Genomic DNA, 15,633 nt, shown 5'->3' with positions numbered 1-15,633 from the left:
ATCAAGTTAAATTTCCATGTAAAATCGCAAATTTATCCTGTAAAACACATTTTCATTTCATATCCTCCACATCATAACTGTTATAGGGCATATCCATTCATATTAGCTAGCAATGAATTGGAATAGTGATAGGTGCATTTTGGTGGATTTACCAAAACTATACACAAGCTTTAAGTTCAACTTAATTTTATTTCAAGAGTAGAGTTAACGATGATCGCCAAAGTAGATGAGTCGTATGATATATCTACCAATTAGGTAAAGATATAATTGAAAGTTTGTAGCCCTTCGGTTTAAAACAGGGATGGGGAATGGGAAATATTGATCCAGATTACGCCTATTCAAGACGTTTTATAATACGTTGAATAAAATTTCCAAAGTAATTAATTGGAAATTAAGTACTTCACGTCGCTAAGAACATCATGTTTTCTCAATTATTTTCATTTCATCTATGATACAACAGGGCTGGCTCATCGTTAATTGACGATTCTCTAACATTTGAAACCGGAATCGTCTCTAACTTGGACGAGAATGTCACCGGGGAATTCGTTGTCGATATCGTCTTCCGTCGCCTTATCCTCGACGCAGCAGACGTAATTGCTGCACGGACTCTAGACCTCAACGTATACGTCAATGATCAAGGGAGTTCTTCATATACATTCCAAGCTGCTGTTGACGGTACCTCTGATCTGTCAGCGTGGGACGTTCCAGTGGCGGTAAGTCATTATACTTTTGTTTCTTGAATTGCTTCTATGCGTATAAAGTCAAAGCAAATTATTAACGAATCCATACAAATTGTCTCTGATAGAAGGCGGTTAATGATCATTAAAATGATCGTCCATACGGATTGTAACAAGGTTTCTTTAAAGTGTGGTGCCAAAAATAATCGGAATTTGATCAAAACTTCCATTATATTTGTATGATTCTTTTTTTCCCCTCCACTCAATTAGGAAACCCCTGTATCCATTGATCTGTCGGTATCACCTGTTGGCGGTTCTGTAGCCCCTGGTACCCTAGCGTCTGTTAACATTACACTCACGTTAGAAGCTGATACCAGTTACGATTACACCGTAGCAGTTGATGTTAATCCAAGTACATTGAACATCATATCGCTAGTAGGCGGTGACTCGGACATACCATGTGGTGATCCAATCTACGCGGATGCGACATTGACGTCACTTGATGGTGAACAGACAAAACAGCAAGCAACCCTTGAATTGGGAGTCATCAGTGCTTCATGTAAGTATCCCGTATAAAGAAGAGTTTAAATAATTATTTATGAATATCAAAGGAATAGGTTTTATTTTACTAAAATCATGTAATCCTAATGCTAACACTGCACACAGTCATTTTTTTAACTTCTTCGGGAGTATCCCCAAGTCATTAATATAATAATAATAATAATGATAACAACTTAAACTTATATAGCGCTTTTCATGAAATCATATCAAAGCGCTTTACAATGTAGAACATACAAAATATACAAACAAAAGTGAAATTAGAAATCATATAACTAAGAGAAAAAAGGACACTGTAAATAGATATGTCTAGTAAACGATGGTTTTAATTTCAACCATTCAATTACAGTAAGTGAATTCCACATGTAGGCGAACATAGGTACAGTTTGATTCATGAAAAGTTACTAGAATTGGTTTCATCCCCAACCTTTTTTAATATCATCTTTCTATTGTAGCATACTTTTATCCTCCCCCAAACAACAAAAAGAGGAGGGGGGGGGGGTAAGAGTAGAGTTTTAAAAGACGTAAAGAAAGACGCAAGCGATTGATAAAGGATAGATTTCAGAATTAATTGTAATTGATCCAAATAAATAACGGAAATTTGGGTATTTAAGCATTAACTTTAGAAGACGAACTTATGTGTATGTGTGCGTGTGTGTGCGTGTGTTTTACTATCATTGCAATCTATGTTTTTATCATACTTATTGTTTAATGTTTCATGTTTCCATTATGTTTGATCGATCTTTGTATGTATTTTGAATGCAATAGTGACGTCATCTTCATTCCTAACACTGAGTTTATTGGTCCAGCTGAGTGGGGACAGGACCTTAGTCAGTGATGGATCCAATCATCCGATCACAGTGGAGGTCAAATCTTATTCCAATACAGTCCTAGATACTCAAGTCATCAATATCGATGCCGACTATTCAGCCTCCACATCGCTGACAGTAAGTATATAATGCTGGGTAATAGTTGACAGGGTATCCCACTTATGAAAGACTTATGGGGTGTTGCAAGAAACTTGCGATCAATCGCAAGTCTATTTTTGGTCCCTAAATCAATCATATGTCTTGCAGTTAATTGCAAATTAGTGATTGATTGCTAATCTGCTCCTTGAAACAAGAAGCTTAATCTGATTTGCTATAATTAACATTGATATATCAGTTGTAAAATTGCAACAGAATATTTGCTATTAATCGCAAATATTTTCTTGCAACACCCCTTAGATGATCATCCTTCTCACACCCGCCATCAGAGTCAGGTCAAAATCTTATCGAACCAGTAATTATCATTTCAATCACAAAGTAATATTTCATGACGTCCATTTCCTACGTGAATGGTCTGATCATTGCCAATTTTCAATCATTAAGATTAGAAATGATAATTCGGAGTTCCCGATTACAGAATTTATATTGTTCATACTCATATGACACTTTTTATCACCTTTTTATAATTCTATTCTAGAAGGCAATGAACTGCAACCCCGATCTTTGTGGTTTAAAAAAAAACTTATGATGTCGAATAGAAATTAGATTATCATGCTATTGCAATACGGTACATGGAGATATCAGATGGGTGATTTTTTTTTAAACAAGGAATGGAGCCATTTTGTAAATTACTGTAATTGGTAACAGACATAACTTCTAAACTTATTTTCACTACAGGCTGACCTACCGGCATCACACACGGTATCGTTTGCTACGATCACATCACAAGATATCGAGATCGGGAAAGAGTCTGCATTCACTCAATCAATAACGTTAAACAACGATACAACATTGGGATATCGATTAGAATTCACATCAAATCAGACCTGGTTGGAGTTTACAGATATCACATTAGGAACTATCGGAGCAGATATCGGGGGATTGTCTGCCACAGATTTGAACCCTGATCCTGCATTACCAGGGTAACAAAATATTCACTTAATAATTTCATATGCAAATTAGTCAAATCAAGAAGTAATTATATGCGAAACTGGATATAGTTGTAATGCACTATTCTATAGGTCATGATGGCATACATCATGGGGCTTGGATCTTTTTGGTACATCATCTTAAGTTTACTTTATGTATTTAATTCCAAACTTTTTACACTCGCTCAAAAGTGATCGTAAAAGTTTGGAAATAAATGCATGAGGATACCATTTGCTCATACTCATTTCTTCCCCAACAGAGGCATAGTGTGATGTTATTGAGTTGCTAAAAAATGAAAAGACAAAATTAGCCTCTGATGAATACAGGGAGGAAAAATATAAAGTAAGAGTATTATTCGTCATTCAGCACATTAGCATAATACACCAAAATGCTGAACCAATCCTGAGATTTAAAAAAAAACACTGTTGCTACTTCATAAGCTTCTACCATATTTCATATGTACTAGGATTGGCATTAAGCCGTGTACTACCCACATACTCCGTAACTCAAACAATATGATGTATAAACATATACCCCACCCCCACAGACTTTGTACGAAATAGCGGCCTTTATCTTGTCATACTTGATTTTAATTCATTGTCAGAAAATGTTCGCACTTTACCAAATCTAAATTTATTTGAATCTGAAATTGAAAATATCCTGAAACCTTGATTATCCCTTTTTTACCCAACTTTTGTTGTTTTTGGTACTATTACGATTTTGTTCTCTGTTTTTCATTTTGTTTCTGTTTTGTTTCATCCTCCCTCTTTGGTTTTGTATATAGGTTTTGTTATAGTTATTTTACTTTGTTATTCTTTGTACTGTTTATATATTGCATGGCCTCTCAGAAAACTAGCCATTGGCCGATCGAGGGATTTTTACCGTGTTTAAATAAAATAAATCAATTCAAATTTTGATTCTTTCCATTTATTATCGCTTTTCCCCCATAAGGGAATCATTCATAGCTGATCTTGGATTCATCGCTTGTTTGGGTCCGGATTGTCAGGTAAATAAAAAAAAATGTTATGATGCAATTCGGTAATATTCCCTCATTATTGTTTGATACCTGATTAATGCACGACTTTCAGATAGATTTTGAACTTGTCGAACTTAAGACATGTTCAGAATATCTCCCCAGGAAATTTGATTAAATATCAGCCAAAATTGTAGATAGATAATGGAACATAACATACCCGATCCATTAACATCTATTGATTGTCTATTGCATTTTGTTTCATGATATTTAAACAGGGAGATCGTACTGGTAACATATATGTTACCAGGGGCCTGTTGCAGAAAGAGTTGCAATCAATCGCAACTCTAAAAAATCAAGTGCAACTTGATTTTCAACCAATCAACAGTGCGCATTTGGGACTTACGATTGATTTTTTGACTTGCGTTTAAACGCAACTCTTTCTGCAACAGGCCCCTGGGGCCTGTTGCAGATGTAATTAATCTTATAATTAATCTTTCAGATGTAATTAATCTTATAAGATTAATTATATTGACTAATATGAGATTTATTTGAATCCTAGATTGAGTTTCAGTTGACTGTTAAAGCACGTAATGATTCTGGAGCGATGCATGGGGATGTAGTACAGATGGATGCTGCGGTCAATGTATACACAGGAGATACAGAGGCACAAGATATTCAGAATCTAATCTTTTATGCCATCAATGCAACTAAAATCAGGAATTATACGGTGAGTTAATAACGAACTTTGTTCAAAGTTTAGGGATCGTGTGTTCTAGTTGTTAGGGCATTGGAATCGTGATTGTAAGAATGTGAAGTCGAATCCCAGCTCGGCCATTTATTATCTCCACTTTAATCCCCATTCCAAAAAGAACAAGACCGCTGAAAGACCTTTGAAAGACCATGAATTCTGGTTGATATTTCAGAGGTCTCTCAATGAACCTACAACGTTCTTTGATGTCTTACACTGAACAATCTTTCAGTGGTCTTCGTGGTCTTCATGGGCTCCAAAACTTCTTGAAATGGTTTAAAACAGTAAAACGGTCTTACAGGAAAATGGTTTGTCAGTAGTCCTTCAGTAGTCTTTCAGCGGTCTTTCGATGAACTTTCAAAGGTCTTATTAGTATTTCAATGATCTTTCGGAAGTCTCTCATGATTTTTGCGGAGATCGCTGTGAGACTCATCAAAGATCATTAAAAGGCCAGGCAGAGTCCATGAAAAGAATTCTGAAAGATCGCTTGATGCATACAAGATCTCCATGGGACTAGTCTGAGACCAGTAACACAATGAATAACCATCTTCAGTCTTTCAGAGTTCTTTGAGGGGTCTTTCTGAGCCATTCCACAGAGATGACAAATTTCAGTGAACTTGAAGACAGCTGTAAGACCTCACGAATTTTAAGCTTCCCAGTGGTCTTTCAATGGTCTCCGTTCTGTGGAATGGGGGCATTAAACCAAAAAGGTCCGATAGTAATTTATGTCGTCTATAAAGTCAGCCACTATGACTTATTAACTTAATTGTAAAATGTTTCCTATTTGTATTATACCAGTTTGGCGTTGATGTGGGAAGCTGTTTTTGCCTAGTTTCTACTGGAGCTACTTCAACAGAAACAGAAAGGATTTTATTCATCTGTTGTCATATTAATGATCCGGATGAACACTTGTTGATGTAGTTCAGATGGAATCTAATTTAAAGAAAAATACGCTTGACCTTAAATCAAATCCAATGTAGTTACACATCTATGGTATTCTTTCAGGCAAATGTGTACCTCTGTTAAGGACAGATCATTTTGCATTCGTATTCATTGCTATCCTTAAAAAAAAAACAGATCATGGCTTAGTACAATCGTCGATGGAGAATAGTAACATGTATTTTCTTTGGTAAACAGTATCATTCTCATGTACTTTTTGGACGACTTAATGCAATATTTACCCGAATATTAATACTAGTGGGGTAGCTATCATCCCATTTATCATCCAATCCAAACTTATCTCATATTATCCCATTCTAGAGCACCTTCGACCTGAGCTGTCCTGATTCTGCTACAACTATGACACCAGGTGAGAGGGCATTGTGTAATATCACTATCGATGTCACTGATCAGGATGTTCAATCGGAGGTTGAAGTGGTTACAACCCTTAACATCTCCTACGTAGGCTTGGTGGTGAGGAGTATGGGAGTCACTGAAGCTGGTAGCAACATTGAGAGCAACGTGGGTCTTCTTCCGTCCTTAGTACCAACTTATACTAGTCATGTCAATGAAAATAGCACACAAAAAGACCGTGTCAAACTCTCCCTTGGATTGGTCCATAACAACGGTGAGAATATCAATGATATTAACCAGTAGAGTATCGATAATATTTACCAGTTGAGTATCATTGATATTAAGAGAAATGGGTAGATATTTTTTTCAGAAAGAAGGCAATTCCCGATTGCCCGCTCACAATAACATTTTCCTTATCGCTGCGCCGCTGTCTGAATCTTCTAAAACTGAAATAATTTGATTCGATTCATTTGATTTTAATATTTCACATTCCAAAAACTGTACAAGTTATCCATCTTGAAAATATATGAAACTCGTAAAATAACATTATCTATTTGACGATTAAATCACTAAAGTGAAATATGAGTACCGTATTAAAGAATAGGTGACCAGATTGGCGTGGTATTAGTGAGGCAATTAACTTAAAATAACTGGGGTAATTTGCAACTACAGTCACGTTCACCAACGAAACCAATTACAAGCTGACAGTTATTGGTTAACAAGGCATTGATTCGGAATAAAGAACATGTTTAATCTGTCTTGAGTCGGTTTTGTCGGTATATAGCAGTGATATTGCCATGCAGTCAATGTTGAGTTCCATGTATAAATGGGACATGTATTAAATGTTTTGTTGATTGTTGACCATACAGATATTGAAAATGCAGCTGCAAACGATCCGGATCATCAAATAGTTATTGGTATCGAAATCCAGTTAACCGATTCAGAGGAAGTAACCGATGGCTCTCAGCACATCCTATCCGCAGGAGTGTCCTTTGATTCAGCTTATGTATGGGTTTCCAATCTTTATATTGATGCAAGTAGAACCGGAAGCGAGCTGCCAGACCTATCCGTCACATTCAACATGACGGGAGATATTTCAAGCCTTGTAGATGGGTAAGGGGTTGTTTTATTGGTCTTTGATAAGAGCGAAAAATGATGAACGTTCGGGAAATTGGAAATTCTATTGCAAATTCTATTGCACTATGAACTTAGAAATTCTATTGCACAGATTATTATAAACGTTTGAACGCAAACATTCATATTTTACACGATTCTTTTCTCCTAGACTACAACCATCTTTCTGATGAATTCTTAATTCATCTGTCATGTCGGACAATGATCCTTAACGAAATGTTATCACTGTATCTAGAATTTTGACTTTATATAAACTATGTGGAATGGTTTGGTTTACGTACATTTCTGTGATTTTTCATTAACCCAGTGACACTGTGACGTACAGAATAGGTTTGAGCCATTCAGACATATCTTCAGCTGAGATTAATAATGTTGAGTTTCTTCTCATGTTACCGCCATACATCATCTACCAATCATTCACTGAAGATAGTGCTCATGATGTGAGTTATCCAATCGCTATTGATACTTCAGCTGGATTGACATTTAAGGTGAGGTTTATATGTTCCAATAAGTTAAGATGTTAGTACGATATTCCCGCTTATTTTGTAAGTTTGTCTTAAGCACATTGGTTGATGACAGTGTTTTGAAGCCCCGGTTTAAACTCATTGGACATCATAATTAACTTGCTCATAATAGACCGTAGTTGTCGCTCTGCCATCAAAACCAATTGAAATGTGAACGTCGTGTGCTGTATTTTTTTTCGGTATCAATATGATGGGGTTTACTGTTTCGAGTTTATTCAGGGCGCTTTAAATTCCATTTCTTTTTAATGAATCACCATTCCATAGGGATAAGTGGACGAATGTCACTTTGAATATGGTTCTAGGCACCAAATAACTTGCCCAACTATCTTTGCCGGATTATATATCTACTTTGCATAAACCATGCATGATAACTAATATTAAAAAAATATTTTCGAAGTACATTATATACCTCTAAAGCAGAATACAAGACCCATCATGATGATGTACACTGTTAATTACAGGTGTCAAATGTATACTTTACCGACATCATCGCATTCGAAGTGACATGTACAATCAGTTCAAGCTACGCATACAAAGGTAAAACGAACTGGAGTGCGAGCTCGCCACTCCAGATCTCATATAGTTCGTATGATCGAAGTGGTCCTAGCATCGTTGATGGACCCATAGTCATAGCATTTGAAGAGGTTACATACTCGCTAACAGCTTCATCACCAGTCCCTATTAGTAAGTATTCTTTGTAGAAACCTGTTTTTATTTGAAAAAAAACATTAAATGATAATTGCATGAACCTAATTTTCCCAGATATGAGGTAGTTAGAAAGAAAAAAAGTGGAAGAATAATGATTAACGCGCCAAAATATATATATTTGGTGGTTTAAAGCAGTATATTTTTTCTGATTTGATAATCGTATATACTTTGTTTACGTAGAATAATCATACCTTTATTGATTTTTTTGGTTTATAAAGAACTTGAAATTTTTATTTAAATGTGAATTACGATTCAATCAAGTAATATATATTCTTGAGCCTCGTATCTTGTATCCCTTTTTCTTTTCGGCTATGTAAAGTTTGATTTTTTTAAATTACATTGAATCTGAAACACATAATGGGTAGGCTGAATTGTGTCAGTCGTGATTTTAAGAGGATAATAAGATACATTATGATCGATAAAGTTGCTACATACCAGAAGCAATGCTGCTGATGGAGTGGAGACTTATAAACACGATAAACGTAAGGGGGGCTTAGCCAAAATAACACTAGCATTGCCACTAGAATATTACTTTAGATCAGTTTTGAACAGGTAGAAAAGAGGACAAGAAACTTTATTTGATTTTACGTTAATTTTGATAATTCTGTGATCTTTTCCCCCGTTTTTTACCTCAGGTTCCCACCCTGCTGCAGCCTGCGTCTCCCCCATAGACCTCGGGGTGGGTGACAGTAAGATAGTAAAAGACTGTCAGCTACATGCCTCTTCTGAACCTAACCCAGAGGCAGCAGCTAAACATGCTCGTCTTCGTGGAATAGGTGAGAAATCTTCATTTTTTACCAGTTGCTATTCTGTAAACAGTCATCACGGGATGAAACAAGGGTCATTACGACAGTCGTCAACAGATAACATAGATCGAAATTGAATAATAACGCCCTATAAATCAGTGTTCCAGCACAGGCAGGGTGACAAGTTGTCAAGATTAATCACTTTCCTTGATTTTGATTGGCTGGGAAGCACAGGTGTCTGTCACTTTGGCAACTGTTGGATCAAAGGACTCACATGGAAATGAAATAAATTGAACCGTTTGCCAAAATCTCTATCTTTACTATGTTTGATAATAATAATTTTGAAGTCCCCAGGTAGGCATTCGTTACGTCAAAGATCATTAGCCATATAATATCTTTGTATGAAATCAAATGACAAATGATATAAACAAGAACCACTTCCCGCCTATTTTATATTGTAAATTGTATGTTTTTATTTGTTCGTTCGTTTGTTTTTATTTTGAAAGGATGGAAAAGTGAAGCGCGTGCCGGTGATCATCTTTACGATCGTTTCTTAAAAATCGATCTAGGACGCAAGGTTGCATTGTCTCGTGTATTAACTCAAGGAGGAGCAAGAGCCGCCACGGCAGAAGAAGTCGCATTCGAAGGCGACATCGGAATGTTTGAAGTCCGTTATAGCACTGATGATGTCATCTACCGAAGAGCACAGAATAGCGATGGCACGTTTCAGGTTTGTTCACGAGATAATGACGTCGAAATAAATATCATCCGATCAAAGTATCTATCTATCTATCTATCTGTCTGTCTGTCTGTCTGTCTGTCTATCTGTCTGTCTGTCTGTCTGTCTATTTATATCTATCTATATATGAATAGCTCAGTTGCAAAAGGGGTTAGGTCCATTTTTCATCAAATTTGATTTTCTTTTTTCTTAAAGGACAAGTCCACCCCAACAAAAACTTGATTTGAATAAAAAGAAAAAAATCAACAAGCATAACACTGAAAATTTCATCAAAATCGGATGTAAAATAAGAAAGTTATGACATTTTAAAGTTTCGCTTCATTTCACAAAACAGTTATATGCACATCTCGATCGGTATGCAAATGAGGGAACTGATGACATCACTCACTCACGATTTCTTTTGTATTTTATTATATGAGATATGAAATATTTTGATATTTTCGTCATCGTCATGTGAAATGAAGTTTCATTCCTCCCTGAACACGTGGAATTCCATTATTTTAACATTTTGTGCTTCAGGCAAGGAGGTCCTTATCGTCAAATTCGTAAAAATTGAAATATTGTATAATTCAATGAAAAAAAAAAAGAAATAGTGAGTGACATCATCGACTCTCTCATTTGAATTTAACTGGCTCGTTCATATAGCTATTTTGTTAAAAATAAGCGAAACTTTGAAATGTCATAACTTTCTTATTTTACATCCGATTTTTATGAAATTTTCAGCATTGTGCTTGTCTGATTTTTCTTTATTGATTCAAATCACATTTTTCTGAGGTGGACTTGACCTTTAATGTATAGATTTTTAGTAGCTCTATAAAGATGATACCAAATAACATTTGAAATTCCCATTAAAAAGTGAACAGAAATGGCAAAGAAAGGTCACCTTCTATTTCAAAAGGGGTTGGGTCCATTTCAGTTTGGTTGCAAAAGGCGTTAGGTCCACAAAGATATTTTTTGGAAAAGAATATTGGAAAAAATATGAAGACAGGTAGATTTCTCTTATACCCAATTTTATGTACACATGGTAGGGTATCACGAAAGTTTAGTTTTGCATAAGAATATTGCAATATGGGAGAATAAAAAAGTGATTTCCTTGGAGTGGACCTAACCCCTTTTGCAACCAAACTCTTCTGAAGAGCTCATTTGTCAGTAGGGGTTAAGTCCAGTTTTCATATTGTCTCACCTGCGAAGCAAAGTGAGACTATAGGCGCCGCTTTTCCGACGGCGACGGCGGCGGTGGCGGCGGCGTCAACATCAAATCTTAACCTGAGGTTAAGTTTTTGAAATGATGTCATAACTTAGAAAGTATATGGACCTAGTTAATAAAACTTGGCCATAAGGTTAATCAAGTATTACTGAACATCCTATCAGAGTTTCATGTCACATGACTAAGGTCAAAGGTCATTTAGGGTCAATGAACTTAGACCATGTTGGAGGAATCAACATCGAAATCTTAACCTGAGGTTAAGTTTTTGAAATGTCATCATAACTTAGAAAATATATGGACCTAGTTCATGAAACTTGGACATAAGGTTAATCAAGTATCACTGAACATCCTGCATGAGTTTCACGTCACATGACCAAGGTCAAAGGTCATTTAGGGTCAATGAACTTTGGCCGAATTGGGGATATCTGTTGAATTCCCATCATAACTTTGAAAGTTTATGGATCTGATTCATGAAACTTGGACATAATAGTAATCAAGCATCACTGAAAATTTTGTGCAAGTTTCAGGTCTCATGATTAAGGTCAAAGGTCATTTCGGGTCAATGAACTTTGGCCGAATTGGGGGTATCTGTTGAATTACCATCATAACTTTGAAAGTTTATTGGTCTAGTTCATTAAACTTGGACATTAGAGTAATCAAGTATCACTGAACATCCTGTGCGCGTTTCAGGTCACATGACCAAGGTCAAAGGTCAATGAACTTTGGCCGAATTGGGTGTATCTGTTGAATTACCATCATAACTTTGAAAGTTTATGGATCTGATTCATGAAACTTGTACATAAGAGTAATCAAGTATCACTGAACATCCTGTTCGAGTTTCAGGTCACATGATCAAGGTCAAAGGTCATGTAAGGTCAATGAACTTTGGCCATGTTGGGGTTTTTGTTGAATAACCATCATATCTCTGTAAGTTTATTGGTCTAGTTCATAAAAAAGGGAAATAAGAGTAACCATGTATCACTGAACATCTTGTGTGAGTTAGAGTAGTATTCAAAGTGAGCACTGCTGCTATATTGAACCGCGTGATGCAGGTGAGACGGCCAGAGGCATTCCACTTGTTTTTTCAAGATTTTAGTCGCTCTGATGATACCAAAGACAATTTGAAATTCACATTAAAACGTGAATAAAAGTGGCAAGAAAATAACCCTTTTTTCCAAAAGAGAATGTTTACTTGTTTGCTTGCAAGAGGGGTTAGGTCCATAATGATAACTTAAAATCAAATATTTTGGAATGAATCTATCTATCTATCTATCCATCCATCTATCTATCTTCATCTTTTCTCTCCTTTTTCACTAATGTTTCTTACCTAAAAAGGATGTATAGATAGTTGTCAGAGACAGAGTGGTTATCCAATGACAATTTTAGTGTAATATGATGTTGAACAAATCTATATGATTCTATTTCCTGATGAATTATATTACTTCAACCATGATGCATCGATAATACCAGCCTTTTAGATCTTATCTTTACCTCTATCATTATTTTAATTGGAACAGTTCAATCATTCACAAATTTACGAATCATCATCTCCGACGCCTTACTACGATCGGATATCAGAACATCGTCTTCTGGCACCAGTCGAAGCTCGTTACGTCATAATCCAGCTCACTGAATATGATTTCAATAATGCGGGTCATCTTTATAATGTACTGAGAACTGAACTACAAGGCTGTGAAATAGAACCAATGCAGACTGGTTAGTATTCATAAATTTTGTGTCCAACAAATAATCATTAAATCCAACTTGAAATTTGTTGTTTAGATATGTTAACTTCAGGTCTCTATTTTTAAAACTTATTTTCTTCCATTTAGTTTATTATACCACAACTCACCGCATAGCAAACCCGCAAATTAAGGACACCGTTTGATTTGACAACTTTCCTTGAATTTGGTGGGCTGAGAAGCACATGTCTTTTACTGTTACTATTGAAATTTTAAGACGAAATATCCGACAGGTTCGTTCATAAAACACTCCTTGAACAGAATCAGAAGTGAGTTTGAAAATACAGAAACAACATGACACTTATCACACATGTATGTCAACAATAGTTTTAGACTTATCGAGTTTCATTAAATTCATGATGATTTGTTTGATCGTTTTTCATTTAGTGATGAAGAAAAAATTATTTTATGTTATGGAAACTGTGATTGCTTTTATTAATATTCATTTTTTCCAGACGTTTGTCAGACGACGCCCATTTCTTCAGACACTGGTCGTAGTGTGTTAATCCATAGTAATGTTCACGATGCGTTCATCTGTGATACAAAGACTCACAGAGAGAGTGATCTTCAGAGAGAATTAGACAGTCAGACTCTTGTTATAAACAACAAGTAAGACATATCTTATTCAGAATGATGATTTATAAGCATGAAATCTAACGAGAAGAGCAAGTAATATATTCTCTCTCAATATTAAGCGTGAGGGTATGTCAGATATATTGAGTCCTATTTTTTTCTTCAAATGTATTTTCAGTCAACATGTAAAACTTGAGCTGTAAAAGTGTGTGTAATAACAAAATGCCCAGGGATATAAGATCTACAGTATGAATTATATCTGAAAATGTATTCTCCCAAAAATGATGGAGTAATGATTACATACATCATCAGTCAAGTATAAAACCTATATTATTAAACAATACTTGTCTTTTTATAAAGGGGGCAATTTGTGATATATATCATTACATTAATACAATGGTTGATATCAAGTTGTATTTCTAAGATATTTTTGGATATATATATTTTCTCAGAATATTCGCACACAACCTGCATATTTACATCAATTTGAGGATTCATGGGGATGTCAGAATACCCAGCTCCTATAAAAATTGATGAATTTTTTTTCTCTATACAGACCACCAAAGACCACCTGTATCATCAAGAGAGCTACTCCTTCACTGCAGTGGTCAGGTAGTTTATATCTTATTCTTTGTAATCACCACAAGCAAACTTAATATCAGTGGATCATTATTCATTCAAATTATTCAATGCATTGATATAGAATCTCAAGACAAACCATTCCTTTATCTAAATGTGGTTGTATTGTAGCAGTCAAAACTTTGTTTTCTGAACTTATCTAAAATAAGTCATTCCACTTATGTTTTTCAAGTGTTTGTTTTTAAGTTTAAATCAATCAATAATATTCCTTGATTCAGGGAAAAGACATTAATTTAGGGATTGGTACAGTGTAATATATTTTTCAGAGTAAAAGCACTTTTTCAATTAATGCTATATCATCAAAATTATCATACTTCAATACTTTTAAGAAAGATTAGCTTATTGTTTTTTTTTAGTGTAGTATGTTTTTGAAATGACGTAATCTATTTAGATGATATTAAAAGTGAGGTTAGTTTATAGCTGCAGAATATTTCTGATTTTTGTTCAGGAATGAGATGTTCTAGTATCTTGGGCCCATTTCATAAGGATTAACAACTGATTTTTGCCTTTAAAGTAACTATGGTAACCTTGATTATGATCGGCTGCTGAGCCCTGTTACCATGGTAGTTACCATAATGACAAAGTTAAAACAGTGGTAAGTCTATTATGAAACGAGCCACTGGTTTCTAAGTGTAACCTTTTTAAACTCTTTATTTTATTGATACCTATGTTGATTAACTTTTTTCCAAATTTCTAGTTTTAACTGTAATTTCTCTCAATGCTTACATCAGAGCAGGATACCATTTCTATTTCATGAAATATTTCATATTTATTTGCGAACAGCCTTACCTAACCAAGTACGACAAGTTATTGGGTACTCTCCGACTACAAACACACTTTACGCAACAGGGCTTGATTCTACAGCAATATACTACATCAAGAGCACAGATGGCGGGTTGTCATGGATACCAATATCACATAGTGAGTGGCAGACAGCCGTTACCACGTTAACCATCACCGAGGCAACAGAAGTACCCTTGGACTCTGCAGACAGTCCGATCTTCGATTCATTCCTATCAGCTGATCCCAGGCAGTTTGGTAAGAGTTAACACAACTAGAACAATATATCAATGGGCATTCATGGATGAAATGAAAATAAAATGATAAAGGGCCATAGAGAGGTGACAAAGGGATACATAAAGAGGTAGGGAAGTAAGAACTTTGCTACCCACTCATCAATTCGTAAGCATAAAAGTTATTTACTACTGTATATAAAGGAGACAGTAAGATTGGTGGCATATATGTGAAGTTATCTTACACAATTACTCTGTCATTATTGATCTTATTAATTTAATTGTATAAGAAAAATATCAGTTTCCACTCAATGGTGTAGCCATATGGGGCATGGTTATCTTTTTCAACAAACAATTTTAATTAGATCACATCAGGGACGCGAGTCCCTCTCACGTCCCTGATCACATACATCATGGGGGACTGGACTATGGAATTACTA

The 15,633-nt window shown here is 35.4% G+C and overlaps 1 protein-coding gene across 1 annotated transcript in view; it reads left to right on the top strand.

Annotated features, from left to right (window-relative positions):
* The window catches only part of LOC121410032, a 34,815-nt gene that overhangs the window by 17,362 nt on the left and 1,820 nt on the right, over positions 1–15,633 (top strand). Inside the window, exons 12-27 of the mRNA XM_041601852.1 lie at positions 461–713; positions 948–1,236; positions 2,004–2,182; positions 2,900–3,144; positions 4,103–4,157; positions 4,687–4,854; positions 6,136–6,442; positions 7,038–7,281; positions 7,610–7,790; positions 8,288–8,510; positions 9,170–9,310; positions 9,787–10,010; positions 12,744–12,942; positions 13,424–13,577; positions 14,098–14,153; positions 14,964–15,218. Of these exons, the coding sequence (XP_041457786.1) occupies positions 461–713; positions 948–1,236; positions 2,004–2,182; positions 2,900–3,144; positions 4,103–4,157; positions 4,687–4,854; positions 6,136–6,442; positions 7,038–7,281; positions 7,610–7,790; positions 8,288–8,510; positions 9,170–9,310; positions 9,787–10,010; positions 12,744–12,942; positions 13,424–13,577; positions 14,098–14,153; positions 14,964–15,218 (3,173 nt within the window). The remainder of the gene's footprint in view (positions 1–460; positions 714–947; positions 1,237–2,003; positions 2,183–2,899; positions 3,145–4,102; positions 4,158–4,686; positions 4,855–6,135; positions 6,443–7,037; positions 7,282–7,609; positions 7,791–8,287; positions 8,511–9,169; positions 9,311–9,786; positions 10,011–12,743; positions 12,943–13,423; positions 13,578–14,097; positions 14,154–14,963; positions 15,219–15,633) is intronic.

Source organism: Lytechinus variegatus, chromosome 3, assembly GCF_018143015.1.
Source record: "Lytechinus variegatus isolate NC3 chromosome 3, Lvar_3.0, whole genome shotgun sequence".
Lineage (NCBI taxonomy): Eukaryota > Metazoa > Echinodermata > Echinoidea > Temnopleuroida > Toxopneustidae > Lytechinus > Lytechinus variegatus.
The sequence above is the reverse complement of the archived record's forward strand: the minus strand, read 5'-3'. Positions and strand labels throughout refer to the sequence as shown.